This window comes from Danio rerio, chromosome 25 (genome assembly GCF_052040795.2).
Source record: "Danio rerio strain M-AB ecotype USA chromosome 25, GRCz13ab, whole genome shotgun sequence".
Classification (NCBI taxonomy): domain Eukaryota; kingdom Metazoa; phylum Chordata; class Actinopteri; order Cypriniformes; family Danionidae; genus Danio; species Danio rerio.
In genome coordinates, this window is record NC_141045.1 from 38,008,818 (window position 1) to 38,025,880 (window position 17,063).

General features: G+C 36.0%; 2 protein-coding genes across 14 annotated transcripts in view; both read left to right on the forward strand.

The window, feature by feature from the left end:
* Nucleotides 1-17,063, forward strand: part of ano5a (anoctamin 5a) — an 805,725-nt gene that overhangs the window by 178,751 nt on the left and 609,911 nt on the right. The window lies entirely within an intron of this gene.
* Nucleotides 1-17,063, forward strand: part of ano3 (anoctamin 3) — a 123,269-nt gene that overhangs the window by 20,900 nt on the left and 85,306 nt on the right. For 6 of the 13 annotated variants that reach the window (XR_015526784.1, XR_015526788.1, XR_015526785.1 and 3 more), the window contains exon 1: nucleotides 9,710-9,952. The exons of the other annotated variants lie outside the window; for them this stretch is intronic. Coding sequence is in view for 3 of the 6 variants with exons in the window: in XM_087312631.1 (XP_087168757.1) it covers nucleotides 9,853-9,952 (100 nt within the window). In the remaining 3 variants the exon portion in view is untranslated. Of the gene's footprint in view, nucleotides 1-9,709; nucleotides 9,953-17,063 lie in introns of those variants that run through there. 13 annotated transcript variants of the gene reach the window in all.

Here is a 17,063-nt window from a genome sequence, read left to right on the forward strand (position 1 = left end):
TTATATATATATATATATATATATATATATATATATATATATATATATATATATATATATATATATATATATATATATATATATATATATATATATAAATAAAACACGCACATTGTTAAAACAATCTTTTATTTTAGATGTAATTAATCAGGATTAATTTTTGCCCAGCACTAATATAAATATATATGTACACTTTACATCATGATTTAATTAAAGAAAAATGAATAAATTATATGTGTGTGTGTGTGTGTGTGTATATATACAGTTGAAGTCAGAATTATTAGCCCCCCCTTTGAATTTTATTTCCTTTTTTAAATATTTCCCAAATGACGTTTAACAGATTCAGGAAATTTTCAAAGTATGTCTGATAATATTTTTTTCTTCTGGGGAAAGTTTTATTTGTTTTATTTTTATTTTTAATTTTTTTAAAAACCTTTTAAGGTCAATATTATTAGCCCCTTAAAGCTATATATATTTTTTGATAGTCTACAGAACAAACCATCATTATACAATAACTTGCCTAATTACCCCAACCTGCCTAATTAACCTAGTTAAGCCTTTAAATGTCACTTTAAGCTGTATAGAAGTGTCTTGAAAAATATCTAGACATATTATTTACTGTCATCATGACAAAGGTAAAATTTATTAGATAAGTTATTAGAGATGTGTTAAAAAAATCTGCTCTATGAAACAGAAATTGGGGGGAAATAAAGGGGGGGGGGGGGGGGGGGCTAATAATTCTAACTTTAACCATGTATACATACATACATACATACATACATACATACATACATGCATGCATGCATGCATGCATGCATGCATGCATGCATACATACATGCATACATACATGCAAACATACATACAGGACTACCTAATAATGAACTGCGGGTGCAGATGAGCTGTTGTTTTTCTACAGCAGGGGGCAGCATCAGCTCTCAGCCAATGACATGCGGCACTGCAGCAAAGTCATTTGACCAGAGATCAAAACAAGAGCAACACTGTAATCCTCAGAAACACCGCCATCATTCAAATCACACACACACACACACACACACACACACACACACACACACACACACACACACAGTATTTCTGCACACACACACAAAGTAGCACAGTAATACACATGAAGCGTCTCATGCTTGCCTTTCGTTTGTCACGTCTCGCATTAAACACACACACCACTGAAACATGCAGCACCCTGTAAGAATCGCTGGTTTATTGTTATTTATTACAGTCATTTAGGAAAGAGCAAAACAAAAATGGCTCATTCTGATAACCGTCTGTTTTTATCTATCATTTACTTTTTCTTTTGACAATGTTTGAACCGCTTGCTGAAAAGTCTGGAAAATGAAAATATGACATGTATACACACCTGGAATCAGTGTTAAGATAATGCAGAAAGACTAATAATTATCAAAATATAGCGAGTGGCCACCGCTAAAACCCGCTGTCTGAACTCTGCATAGAGAACGTTCCATTTTAGGATTTAGCAAACATCAGTGGAACATTAGTATGGAATTTTAACTCAACATTTAACAAGTTGCGACTTTTCAAGAGTGTTAGATGAACATTTATCTAAAAATATTTCTAAAATGGAAAAATAAGTTAACTGTCTAATATTTGTCTGTCTATTATTTATAATAGTGATTATGATTTTTATTAGTAGTTGTAGTCGCAATAGTCGTAGTAGTAGTAATAAAATTAATAACAATAGTAGTAGACATCATAGTTGTAATCTTCATCATCTTAGTACTAGTAATAATAATACTAGTAGTAGTAGTAGTAGTAGTAGTAGTTGTTGTTGTTTTTGTAGTAGTAATAGTAGTAGTAGTAGTACTTGTTGTTTTTGTAGTAGTAATAGTAGTTGTAGTCATCGTCGTAGTTGTTGTCGTCGTAGTAGTGGTAATAATAGTAGAGGTAGTTGCTGTTGTTGAAGTAGTAGTAGTAGTAGTAGTAGTAGTAGTAGTAGTCATCTCATCGTAGTAGTCGTCATATTAATAATAGTAGTTGTCTTAGTAATAATATTAGAAGTGGTCACCATCGTCGTAGTAAGATTAGTTGTAGTAGTTGTCGTCATGATAGTAGTAATAATAGTAGTAGTATTTATTGTCGTCGTAGTAGTTGTTCTCGGCGTCAAAGTATTAGTAATAATAATAGTAGTAGTAATTGTCGTCGTAGTAATTGTCAATTAAGTCTGAACAAACATTCCATTAATGTTACTGAAAGGACGTTTTAAAAACTGGTGATTTAAAAATTTGTTACACAAATTTGTCCTTAAATTCGATCTAATTTTAATTAATTTAATGTGTATGATTATTCTGAATGTATAAATCGTGCATTTCCATATAAGGTAGCTAGATTATCTGCTTAATTATAGGAAATTGTTAATCAGTTGATAATTCTACTGTGTGTGTATATATATATATATATATATATATATATATATATATATATATATATATATATATATATATATATATATATATATATATATATATATATATATATATATATATATATATATATATATATATATATATATATATATATATATATATAACAAATATAGTTTTATTGGGGGGTGGGACGTTACTTCTGGAACCAACGCTGCTGAAAAAGTGGACAGGCACTAATGCACTCTCTATAAGGCAATTAACACTTCCCCTTTGCTTTTTTTCAGAACAAACTGTACTCCATAGAACACAAGCACTTTAAAGCAGCCGTCGCCTTTACTGTTGCATTCTCATATTGATTTTGTGCCATCTCTAGAGAACAAACCTACATGTTAATGTGCCGTTAACTCAAAACTAATGATTTGAGTGCTAGTTAGTGCATTCGCTTCTAGTGCCGGGGAATATATTTACTACAGGTTGTTGACACTGTTATTAAGGCTGTTGCTACAGTAGATGATTTCTGTTTTGATATATCAGCTTCCAAACCCCTTATGTTGTTCAGCTCTGTATAACTGTTCTGTCTAGAGTGAAATTTACACTGTTAGTCCATCTCCATAAAACATTAATAGAATATCTCTCCTCTGCATAATTCGAGGCATAACTCCTCTCGTATGCATCTCACAGATTTTGTGGGGACGAGACGTGTTTGGATACTTCGCATCAGTAGTTCAAATCCCTGGTGTCCTAAATATTATGAGCGGCAGTAGTAGTGATGTGTTAATCATGCTTTTATAAAGTGGATGCCAGCAAATAAAGTGTTTTCTCTAACCCAGGCTCATTCTGAAAATGTACCCATATACACATTTCTGGAGAGCACCAAATACGTCCCAGGAGCTTTTTTTTTTGTTTTTGCGAATCCACTAGAGGCTGATGTGTATGCTTTTTCAGATCTACAAATTCTCTTGCCATTTGTGCCTGCTGTTCTCTCGTAAATCCACCAGAGGTCTTTGTTTACTGACTGACTGACCAACTGACTGATCCCCCTTACCCATCGCCTTTACTAAACCCAACCGATAGTGTTTTCAAAAGCACCAGTTGACCAGCGCCTACTGCCTTCCCTAAACCCAATCGCTAGTTTTCAAAAGCAATCCAGAAAAATATTTTTTGATGTTTTCAGATTTTACCACGTTCTCACCCCGTTATTTACTTGTTTATTTTAGTTTTTGGCTTTTCAATATCCAGTAATGCATATTGGGATACGTTTTTAGATTGAGCCGGTGTTGTTTTTTTCAGACAGAAACATTTTTAAAACCCATTTTAAAGTCAATATTATTAGCCCCCTTAAGCTATATTAGTTTTGGATTGTCTCTAGAACAAACCGCTGTTATACAATGACTTATGATTTGCCACCATTCAGAGAAAGACTGAAAACACGGGAGAAAAACGGGAAAACACCTTTACAGGATGATAGCAGGATCACACCTGTCAACCCTCCCATTTTTCACGGGATTCTCCCGTATTTCAGTTATATCCTGGTATCATCCTGTAAAGGTATTTTCCTGTTTCTCCTGTATTTTCAGTGTTTCTCTGAAGGGTGGCAAATAAATATTAAAGAACCAATGCTCCCTATATGCAACCCATACCGCCAAACCACCAGGGGCCGCCCCTTGCTCTTAAATGAGAGTCTGTTCTGTGCTTTCGCTTTGTTTGGGCATGAAAACACTTAAATATAAAAACCTCAGAATTCATTTTCCTTTTCATTAAAGGTCGTAAAGCTCCATAGTGATAAATAGACGCTGTTTCCCAAACAGATTTTGTTCTCGTGATTTGAAGCGGAGCAGAAGTCTGGGTGTTAGGTGCGTGTTTAAACAGACATACACGCATAATTAATAATAATATCTAAAGATGTTGATCTTGGAGGGGTTTTTCTTCAAACACAACTAATTTCATCCTAAATGAGCATAAAAAGTTAGGAAAGCAATCAAATGCTTTTATTATAATGTTAGATGTGTGCATTTTTAAAGTGACAGCTCTGTTATTCAATTTAATAAAAAAAAAATCTAAATAAATGAGAGATTCATTGGTTGCTCTTTAATCATAATGTGTAAGTTATACAGTGAAGAAATGGATAAGATTTGATAGCTTGATTCTATTTCATTATAAAAGCTATTAATTTTAATAAGCTAATTTTAATTAAACTGTTTGCTAATATTTGCTGCTAATGTAAACTTTTTTTTTTTGTAAATAATAATAATAATAATAATAAAAATTTACTGACCGTTTAAGTATTTATTTACAATGAAACGGCTCCAGAAGAACATATTTAGTAATTTGGGGATTTTTTTTTTTAAGGGGAGTCACCTTATGCTGCGGAACGCGCATCAAGCGCAAGTGATTTACATGTTAAGTCTATGCAAACACGCGAATAGACATCCTGCGGTGCGATATGCGCGAATGGCGCCCCGCTAATGACGCGACAAATTGAGCGTTTTGCGCGTCTGACGCACTTAACGCGCGAAATGCACGAGTTCACAAATCTGAACTTTAAGCAGACATTCTCGCCGCGTTAACCAATCAGGATCTTGCTCTTGTGGGGGCGTTATTGTGACGTACGCCTATTGTTGGTGTCCCGGGGGGAAATCCGACACGACAACAGTGCTTCAAACTGGGCTTGGCTGGTCAGAAGTTTCTGGAAAAAATTGAGCTCACAGAGCTGGATGCACCGCTGAAAGGATCTAGTGAACTCAGACACAGCCCTAAATGTATCGACACTGTTTTTAAGCCTTCATAAAACACCTAAACACTTATTTTCTTAATAAAATCCATGTCAGCCCTTTAGCAATGAAGCTAGAGTCGCCGGGCAGACAGAAGCGCGAATCCGCATCTGTTCTGAAGTGAATTTGACTCGCAAATGAAACGGGGGTTGATGCACGAATGAAGCGAGTAAACTCAAATGTTCACGCGGCTATTTATGCGCGAATAGCGCAATTTTATTTATTTATTTTATTTTATTTTTTTTATTTGCACGTTTCGCATCTGGTGTGAACACAGCATTATGGTGGGCATATCCCTTATTTTCACATCCCAATGTTGACTTAAAGTATGATAGAACTGTAAAATACAGGAGAATCCCGGGAAAAACAAGAGGGTATACGGGTATTCCTGGATGATAAACGGATATAAAAACACAGCACAGAGTGGTAATTCAACAATATTATTGTGCTATAGCTTAAATTATCTTAATTACGCAAAAACAACATTACACATGCATATTAATACAGCTGTTGTGTCACTTAAATCTTCTAGTTGTATAAACTGTTTAGTGGAAATTCACATTTTTAACCCAACTGGTTGAGTTATTCATAAACAACATAATAAAGGTTAAAAATTACCCAACAAACTCAACCATTGGGTTAAATAAATAACTATGTACAGAATGGTGAGAAAATAGTGATCTTGATTTTAAGTAAAAAAACTAAATCATGATTTTCATTTTAGCCGGAATCGTGCAGCCCTATTTGACAGTCTACATTGTAAAAGTGCTAAAGGAATAAAGATGAGCTTAATTGAATGTATATCGGTATTGTTCAATATGGGAAATAATGAATTGACATTGCATTTTTTGCCATATCGCCCCTATTCTTCAGGATGATGAACTATTACTATGTGCAAAAACACTTTAATGGACCATCTTTTTTGTAGAGTCTTGTTTATTAATATGAGTGTAAATAATCATCAGCGCTCTGTGTGGCCGAAATCCTCCATCTTCATCCAAGCGCAGCTGAATTTCTGTGAAATCTCGTATGATTGCCTGCGTTTTTGCGCGTCTCAGCAAATGTCTCTGTCATTTGTCACTCATGGTTGAAGTGTCAGCACTAACCTGAATGGATATTGATTTCTTACACTTTTTTTTTTTTTAACCCAGCGCTGTCTGGCTGTTTTTCTGAGTGCGATCCTGCGTTGGATGTGAGACATTTGCATTGAGAAAATCTGCGTCTCTAAGGTTTGCCTTTCACTGTCTGCGCATCCAACACATGCATGCACTTGCTTCTGAACCCAAACCCAGGTCTGAAATAACATGTCAGTTTCAGACAGCTTCATTGTGTTCACGGCGCTCATGGGCTTTGAGGGAGCAGCGGCTTGAATGAATGACTTTTAATGAGAGCAGCTGTCTTTTGGACTGAGCTTTGCACTGCTGAGCCCAGGCTGACAATCATCCATCTTTAACCACTGCAGTTCTGATACACAGCACATAGGGAATGAGAAATTAGGCTGAAGTACAGTTGGAGTCACTTATTATAATTTTTTCTTCTTTAAATATTTCCTAAAAAATGATTAACAGATCAAGAAATGTTCACAGTATTCCCTATAATATTTATAATATTTATTAATCAGGGGTCGCCACAGTGGAATGAACCGCCAGTTTATCCAGCATGTTTTACATGGCAAATGCCCTTCCAGCTGCAACTCATCACTGGGAAACACCCATACACACTCTGACACTCATACACTACGGACAATTTAGCTACTCAATTCCCCTACAGCGCATGTGCTTGGACTGTGGGGGAAAACGGAGCACACCCACACCGACACAGGGAGAAAATGCAAACTCTACACAGAAATGCCAACTGACACAGCAGAGGCTCGAACCAGCGACCTTGCTGCGAGGCGATCGTACTACCCACTGCGCCATACATTTTCTTTCGGAACTGCCCACACTCTAAAAAATATTGTTTAGACAAAACAAAAAAAATTAAGGCAACAGTTTGCATTAATACATTGAAGTTATGACAACATCTAACAAAATGAGCTTCAGACAACAAAGGTTATGTTAGCCAATGATTTTCCTCTTCAATCAGCCTTTTTACATGGCAAAAACCTCAAATCTAAAAGTTGAGTACTCAAATGTTGCTTCAACTAGTTTTTTATTTTAAAATTGAAAACAAATCCAGTGTTATGCACTTAATTACATGCACAGTTTCAAGTTTAGAAGCTCAAATTAAGTAGGCGAAATTGCGAAATCTTTAGTTTGTTTTCAAATTTACTGAAATACATTTAACATTTTGTTTTTCGGTAGATTTTTATTTGTATTAAACCACAGGTTTTCATTGTTATACAAAACAAAAACATGTACTATCCCATATTATCATTGTAAAAAATAACAAATAACATTAGTGTGTGGACTTAAATACAAAAGAACTCCATTAGTGTGACTTATTAACCTCATTTCTTTGGGTTGCTAAAAGTAAATATTGTTTTAAAGCAACTGACAGATATATTTACCTTTTTAAATTGATGTAATTATCAATATTTTCCTGTTTTGAAAACTTAATAAATTATTCTGGCAACTTAAGTTTTAATCTAATCAACATTTTAGAATTTTAAGTTACAATAATGTGTTAAACTATGTAGTGGTAACAGATCTCTGCAGTTATTTTTTAAAGTGCAAGCTAACTGAGTGTATTGAAGTTAAAGACTGGATGACCAACAATTTCCTTCTCTTAAATTCAGACAAAACAGAAGTATTACTTATTGAGCCTAAATCCTGTAGACAGCAGATGTCACAACTCAGCCTGCAGTTAGAGGGATACAAAGCAAGTATTAGCTCTACTGTGAAAGGTCTGGGTGTCATATTAGACAGCAGCTTAACTTTTGAAAATCAAATCTCTCACGTCACAAACTCCCGCCTTCCATCTGAGAAATATCGCTAAGTATGCTATCCATCTCAGATGCAGAAAAGCTCATGCTATTATGACCTCTAGGCTGGATTACTGTAATGCTCTCTTCGCTGGCTGCCCAGCATCCTCTAACAAACTTCAGAGTTCTTACCAGGTCTGGAAAATATGATCTTGTCACCCCAATTTTATCCTCCATTTCTTTCTTTTGATCTGATCCATAGTTAACCCTGAGCAAATACCTTAAAACTCTGTTACATTTCACTCTGCGTTACTCTGTGCCCCGCACTCTCCTGTTGGCTGCATCTGAAATGGCATAGTACATTAAAAACAGTGTTTAAGCCGAGTAGTGTCTGATTTAAAAAAAGAAATAAATGAAGTTTATTCATAAACTAATTTCGAGAGGATCACGTGCTTATGATTTATCACGGCCGGTCTCGTATTAGCTAATCATTATCTTCCAATTACATGAGCCCTAAACTACTATAAAGAACCACAGTTTTCAGTCCACTATCTTTGTTTAGAAGAAACCCCCCTTCCTCCTTAATTCTCCTCCTTTACCATTGATCGGCTGGCACGGCGGCCCAGTGGTTAGCACTGTGAGCCCCACAGCAAGAACACTACCGGCCCTGGTTCCGCCTAGCCGGTATGCGTTTCTGTAAGGAGTTTGTATATTCTCTTCGTGTCCGCGTGGGTTTTCCCCGGGTTCTCCGGTTTCCTCCTACCGTCTATAGATATACATCATGCATAACAATCAAGCACTTGTCTAGCCCCCCTTCTCACGTGTTTCCTTAGCTACCGCAGCCGGGGAGTTCTGAGATCCATCGAGCTCAGGCTCCTCTCTAGCTCTGCGAACTGGGGGAAACCCCGGGCTCGAGGATCCCTTGAGCTCGGGGCTCTCTCCCAGGACAGCATGCCAAACAAGCTTTGATGAAGCATCAGCTAAGTGTGAACTCTTGAAACAGTATGCGAGAAGTACTGTATGCGTGAAGAATAAGGTCAGTATGGAACAGGGGTCACCAATCTCGTTCTTGGATATCCGGTGGCCTGCAGGGTTTAGCTCCAACTTGCCTCAACACACCTGCCCGGGTGTATCAAGTATACCTAAGACCTTGGATAGCTTTGTTCAGGTGTGTTTGATTAGGGTTGGAGCTCAAATCTGCAGGACGCCGGACCCCCAGGAACAAGTGTGGTGATCCCTGATGTAGAACATACTAGTGTTGTGATTTAGTCATCAAGTAAATTCAAATGTAGTACATTCTCAAGTAAGAGACTTTGGAAGCAGCATTTGTTGATATACTTTACTGGAATACTAAGTAGGGGGCGGGGCGTTAAGGGCGTGGCTAAGAATATTGTGGCTGAATTCTCAAGGGAAGGTTGCCACTCCAAGAGCAGATGCTCAGGCTTTGATTGAAGATTACCAAAACAAACTTTTATTTTCCCAGAAGCTTAACTTGCACAGGTTAAATAATATATAAGAATGCGTGCTAGTAAAATAAACATCGCAAATTTTGATTTGACTGAGCCTTTAATCGCTGAGCATAGCTGAGAATTAACAGCCTCTCTGACGCATGTGTAGTGCGCGTGTCCAGTTAAAACGAGCGCAAGGACGCGCGTCCCGCGAGTAAACGCGCCTCAAACGCGTCGATATCCTCAACGGTGTCGGTACGTCCTCTTCGTGCCCGTCACCATGACTACAGCCCCGGCCGTTGGCGCGCGCGGGTAGACCGGAGCGGGGCTGCGGAGGAGAAACAGCGGCGCCATCGCTCCGCGCTTCCCCATGTCTCCTGCCTTCATCTTCTGCTGGACGCCTGGATCTCTGTCGGGAATCATCATGGTGCATCACTCCGGGTCCATACAGTCCTTCAAGCAGCAGAAGGGTCAGTGTGTGTGCGTGTGTGAGTGCGTGCGTGTTTCTCATCTGCTCAACTTCACCGTCAAGTCTTTGGCGCATTTCAGACTGGAATATCGTGTCGTTTTTATGAATCCATCGCCGCTGTTTCATGGATGTTGGCGATGATGTGGATGTTTGTGGCGCAGGAGAAGTTTTCAGTGCTTTTAAATATAGCCTGTGTTGGGTTAATGTCATTGTCGTGAAGAAATGATGGGCTTCCAGTCTTTATTTGCTGCCAGTGTAGTAATGATCTTGCACAGAAACTCCTCTGCGATCTCTCCATGAGGAAACTGGAATTCCTGTATATTTTTTTTAATAATCGATCTTGATTAGGGATATCCCTTTAATTATGTCATTTCATATTATTATTATTATAATGTTCGTTGTATTATTTATCTATCTCTCTGTCTGTCTGTCTATCTGTCTGTGTTTATAGCTATATATATATATATATATATATATATATATATATATATATATATATATATATATATATATATATATATATATATATATATATATATATATATAATTAGCAAATACAAAAGCTTGATAAACTTATGCTAGATTTAAATTTTCTTTTAATTTAATATAAATTTAATCACATTTCGTTTAATTACCATTATATTTACATGGTGGTTGTTATTTAATTACTATTATATTTACTTGGGTTTTTTATTTACTTACCATTGTTTACTTGGTTGATATTTTATTTAATTACCAATTTATTTACTTTATTTAATATTGTGTTACAGTAGCCTATAGTTGATTTTAATTTGATATATTTAGTTTTTATTATTATTGTTGTTGTTTATTTAAATATTTTTATAATTGCTACCGTCTATACACTTTTTTTTTTTCTTATCAAATTTTATTTTTAATGGCTAAATTTAGAAAAAGGTTTAAAACTATTGTTTTTATTTTTTTTATTAATTTTTTTTATGACCACTATAATTACTAGGTTTCAGAATCTGATTAAAACTACTCTGGTTTTAATTTAATTATATAGTTTTTATACTTTTATTTTGCGCATGTATGATTTTTTTTTTGACACTATATACTCACTGGCCACTTTATTAGGTACACCTGTCCAACCGCTTAACGCAAATTTCTAATCAGCCAATCACATGGCAGCAACTCAATGCATTTAGGCATGTAGACATGATCAAGACGATCTGCTGCAGTTTAAAGCGAGCATCAGAATGTGGAAGAAAGGAGATTTAAGTGACTTTGAACATGGCATGGTTGCTGGTGCCAGATGGGTTGCTCTGAGTATTTCAGAAACTGCTGATCTACTGGGATTTTCACGCACAAACATCTCTCGGGTTTACAAAGGAAATATCTAGTGAGCTGCAGTTCTGTGGGTGCCTTGTTAATGTCAGGAGAATGGCCAGACTGGTTCCAGCTGATAGAAAGGCAACAGTAACTCAAATAAGCACTCGTTACAACCTAGCTCTGCAGAAGAGCGTCTCTGAACACACAACACGTCCAACCTTGAGGCGGATGGGCTACAGCAGCAGAAGAGCACATTGGGTGCCGCTCCTGTCAGCTAAGAACAGGAAACTGAGGCTACAATTCACACAGACTCACCAAAACTGGACAATAGAAGATTGGAGAAACGTTGCTGCTCTGAGTCTCCATTTCTGCTGACACATTCGGATGCTCGGGTCAGAATTAGGCCTCAACAGCATGAAGGATGGCTCCATCCTGCCTTGTATCAACGGTTCAGGCTGGTGGTGGTGGTGTAATGGTGTGGGGGAGATTTTCTTGGCACACTTTGGGTCCATTAGTACCAACTGAGCATGGTGTCAACACCACAGCCTACCTGAGAATTGTTGCAGACCATGTCCATCCCTTTGACCACAGTGTACTCATCTTCTGATGGCTACTTCCAGCAGGATAACACACCATGTCGTAAAGCACCAATCATTTCAGACTGGTTTCTTAAACATGACAATGAGTTCACTGTACTAAAATGGCCTCCACAGTCTCCAGATCTCAATCCAATAGAGCAGCTTTAGGATGTGGTGGAACGGGAGATTGGCATCATGGATGTGCAGCCGACAAATCTGCAGCAACTGCGTGATGCTATCATGTCAATATGGGGCAAAATCTCTGAGGAATATTTCCAGTAGCTTGTTGAATCTATGCCATGAAGGATTAAAGCAGTTCTGAAGGCAAAACAGGGTCCAACTCTGTACTAGTACCTAATAAAGTGGCCAGTAAGTGTAAATGATTACAAGAGAAAAAAAAAAAAACTTTGTAGTTATATAGTGGTCATAAAATAAAATTCAGAAACTAAGTTTAGAAATAAGATTAAAATTAATGTTACTATTCTGGATTTTATTTAATTATTATTATTTTTTTCATTTTAGTAATAACTATAATTAATATCAAGGCTAATTTTTACTTGTTTTTTTTATTCTCCAAAATTTGATTTAATTTTGTATTTATTTATTATTATTAATATTAATTATATAATGTCAGCTGTAATGTAACTCTCCTAGACGTAGTTTGTTTGCGTTGCTCAGAATGAAGCCTCAGTTACTGTAGCTCTGGACTCGGCTTTCTCTGGTCAAAAACACTTTGCATTGATCTTCCTTCAGTGTGTTTAATGGGGTCGCCGCTCGCTTTAAGTGTGTGGAGAAGCGCTGCAGATCTGATTTCACTCAGACAGAGAAGAAACAGACAGTTTTGCAGATGTAAGAAACGTGATGATGAGGACAGCAGCTTCACTGTTCTGTCGGGACGTTTAAGGGTTAGTTCACACAAAAATGATCATGTCCTTATGATTTACTCACTTTCTTTAGTAGGACATTAAAGAAGTTTTTGAGCTGAATCTGTGATGTTTGGTGAATTTTATAATGGCAGTGAATGGTGACAGGCTTTAGATAAAAAAATAAACGCAAACAAACGAGTCCAAATCAATAGCCGTGTCTCCTGATGACACACTGAGCTCTTGTGAAGCAAAACGATCAGTCTGTGCAAGAAATTATGATGTGCGGAGTGCGGAGGTCTTTCCATTTTGCTGCTTTGCTTTTGTGTCCGTCACCTACAGTAACAACAGCCGTACACACAACAGCAGCTGGATGACGCAAGCGTACAGGGGTTCAGAAGGAGAAAAAACAAACAGTGTGAACTCAAACTAACTGAGAAGGTGACAAGGGGGGACTATCAAACCGGATTAGCTCTGTCGGCTTACTTTAGGACACTATGCAAAACTTGTAGGCAATTTGTTGAAACAAACACCTGTTTAATGAGAAAATGTGGTTATCGCCACGTCTTGTGAACTCTGTGTCTATCAGTGCTCTAGATCTGCCAGTTTCAGACTTTCTCGCATGGACCGACTGGCTTGATTATGCATTCACAGTGGTATGAACCGTTTTAAGGCCGGTCAGATGGTTGTCTATTACTTTAATTATTAACAATATCATTTAAAATACAGATCAGAGTGAACTTTTTTTCCCAGTTTCAAAAGGCTGAGCTCCCATACATCTTGTTTTGACATCTTTCAGGGGGTATCAAGCCTTAATAAAAAGAGGGCCAGCGTCTGTAATTCACACCCTGCTGTATACTCTGTTTTGATCACATGTGTTTGGGTGATATTAGATAAAGTAATACAGACGGATATGATGACGGTTATCTGGATGAGGTCAGTGTAAACACAGGCGCATCTCGATAAAATGTCATTACTGATATTACGGCGTGCTTTTACAGAGAGTGAGCTGAAGACAGCTGCAATGCCAGTTAGCTATAGTGTTGTGGATCGCTGGCCTTCTGCAGCACTTTAGCTTGGAAAGTAAAACCCATTCAGAAAACTGTCTGCAGTGAGCGACACGAGGTTAAATATCATGGTATTCTCAGATATTTTACACATACACTTTACATATAAGGAATCTAGTTTCATAATGAAAAAAAAAGTAACCATATATATATATATATACGTGTGTGTGTGTGTGTGTGTGTGTGTGTGTGTGTGTGTGTGTGTGTGTGTGTGTATAGTTGTGTATGTTTGTATACTGTGTGTGTGTGTGTGATAAATATATAAATATTTATATATATTTTATTTATATATTTTATATATGTTTTATTTATATATTTTATTTATATTTTATTTATATATTTTATATATATTTTATATATGTTTTATTTATATATTTTATTTATATTTTATTTATATATTTTATATATATTTTATTTATATATTTTATATATATTTTATATATATATATATATATATATATATATATATATATATATATATATATATATATGTATATACACACTGTATACACACGCATATAGACATTGAAATTCATTATTAATTCATTATTTGTTTGTTATTACCCTATTCAAATTTAAAATCATAATTATTTTAATATTTAATAAAACTAAAAAAAAAGGCTAAAATTGTTTCTGAATTTTTTATTTATTTAAATTTAGAGCAATATATAAAACTTCTAGATAAAAACATGGAAAAGTACAAACAAAAGTACTTTATTTGCAGATAATGCAAGAAATGATTTACCCAAATATATATATTTTTATATTTATTAATTCATTTTTATTAATTTGACATTTATTGTTGTTCTTATTATTAATATAAATGATAATTATTTCATTTTATGAAGTTATTTGTTATATTTATTACCACTATATATAATTGCTAGTTAAAGCAGGGTTGTTACAGTTCTGATTATATTTTATATATAATTTATATTGTTACTAATATTGTGCTAAAAAATGTTAATTTTTTCCCCTCAATATTATTTTATTGTTTTTATATTTTGCCTTTTAGCTTTTAATTTAATTTCTAAACATAATATAAGGTTAAAATTACTTTTCTGTTTCTGGAATTAAGTTGTTTTTATTATTAATATTAATAATAATAAAAATAATTATATTTATTTTATGTTTTTGACCACTGTATATAAATACTAGTTAACGCAGGGTTATTATTACAGTTCTTGTTATTTTATTTTATTCATAATTTCTTATATTACTGTACTGTACTCTTCTATTTAATTCTATTAATCCTTTTAACCTTTAATTTAATTTCTAAACATAATCAAATATTATAAGTACTGTTGTTTCTGAAATTTAATAATATATTTTTCATTCATGTAATTTTAAAACATTGATGTCTAAATAAAAACAGATCTAGAACCATTTTGATTAGCATTATGTAACTACTAGACATAAATGCAAGACCAAATCCAAATGTAATGCTGTAAATCTTGAGGTAACTCACTTGATTGCTTCTCTACAAGTTTTCTTATGGCTGAAAAGGGCTTTTAGCAGAGCTCTGCAGAGATTGTAACAGTGGCTAAAAACTTATCTGCATTATTAATAAGCTATTCATACTGTCTTCTCTGGATATAAAGTGATTTGAATGACAATGTAATGGAATTTCTTACACATACCAATAGTCCAAACCCAGTAAATTCACAATCCATCGCATTATTTTGGGCAATTTCATGCGCTGCCACAGTAATTACACGTATCCCCTTTAAGCCTAATGACAGTGGTGTGTATTTATAGTGTCACTTCACATCCTCACGACTCGCAGAGGCTCTGTCGCGGTCATAAGCTATCGATCTAAAAGCGGATATACAGATTATTGCCAGCGTTAAAGCCCTTTAATGACCCGCAGTTAATTATTTAGGACTCTTGCGGCTTGTCAGGACACAAGCGCAGCTATTGAAAGCATCTTCAGGTGTTTGGTGTAAAAAGTGCTGTTGTGTTTATTACAGTAAGCTGTTGTTTATCGAGTTCTGGTACATTTTTTACACTGTCTGGCCCTGTTGGCTCACAATCTGTGAAGTTCTACACTGAACTAAAGTCTTTTTGTATTAAACAGGCTGTGATGGTCTTTGCTTTCCTGTTGGGATGTGCTGAAGTGTACTGAGACTTGGTTTTGTCTTAGTATTTGAATGTGAATGTATTGATGGATCTCGTGTGGGCTTTGAACCAACAACCACCTACCTGTATACAGCTAGACTATATAGAGTTTATATCTATTAATAATCACAGCTGTGGCGAAATCGATTCACCATAGATTCTGGTCTTACCAAAATACATCGCTGTTCTTTCTTGAATTGATTTAGTGCTTAGTTTTTAACAGCAGAAGGCGCTCTCTAGGTAATTTTTTTAACTGTAGATGGCCCTGAAGGCTTGTTTGTAACAGCAGATGGTGCTCTAGGTTAGTTTTTAACAGCAGACGATGCTCTAAGCTACTTTATAACAGTAGATGTCGCTCTAGGCTAGTTTTTAATAGTAGAGGGCTTTGTAGCCTAGTTAACAGCAGATGGCGCTCTAACCTAGAGCACCATCTGGTGTTAAAAACTAACCTAGTTTCAACAGCAGACAGCGCTCTAGACTAGTTTATAACAACAGATGGCACTCTAGACTAGTTTGTAACAACAAACGGCGCTCTAGACTAGTTTCTAACAACAGACGACGCTCTAGGCTAGTTTATAACAACAGATGGTGCTCTAGGCTAGTTTTTAACAGCTGATGGCGCTCTAAGCTATTTTTAGCAGCAGATGGCGCTCTAGGTTAGTCTTAACAGCAGATGGCGCTCTAGGTTAGTCTTAACAGCAGACGGTGCTCTAGATTAGTCTTAACAGCAGATGGCGCTCTAGGTTAGTCTTAACAGCAGATGGCGCTCTAGGTTTGTCTTAACAGCAGACAGCACTCTAGGTTAGTCTTAACAGCAGATGGCGCTGTAGGTTAGTCTTAACAGCAGACGGCGCTCTAGGTTAGTCTTAACAGCAGACGGCGCTCTAGGTTAGTCTTAACAGTAGATGGCGCTCTAGGTTAGTCTTAACAGCAGATGGTGCTCTAGGCTAGTTTATAACAGCAGATGGCGCTCTAGGCTAGTTTATAACAGCAGATAGCGGTCTAGGTTATTCTTAACAGCAGATGGCGCTCTAGGCTAGTTTTTAACAGTAGATGGCACTATAGGCTAGTTTATAACCACAGATGGCACTCTTGACTATTTTTTTTAGCAGCAGACGGCACTCTAGGCTAGTTTATAACAGCAGACAATGCTCTAGGCTAGTTTATAATAACAGATGTCGCTCTAGGCTAGTTTT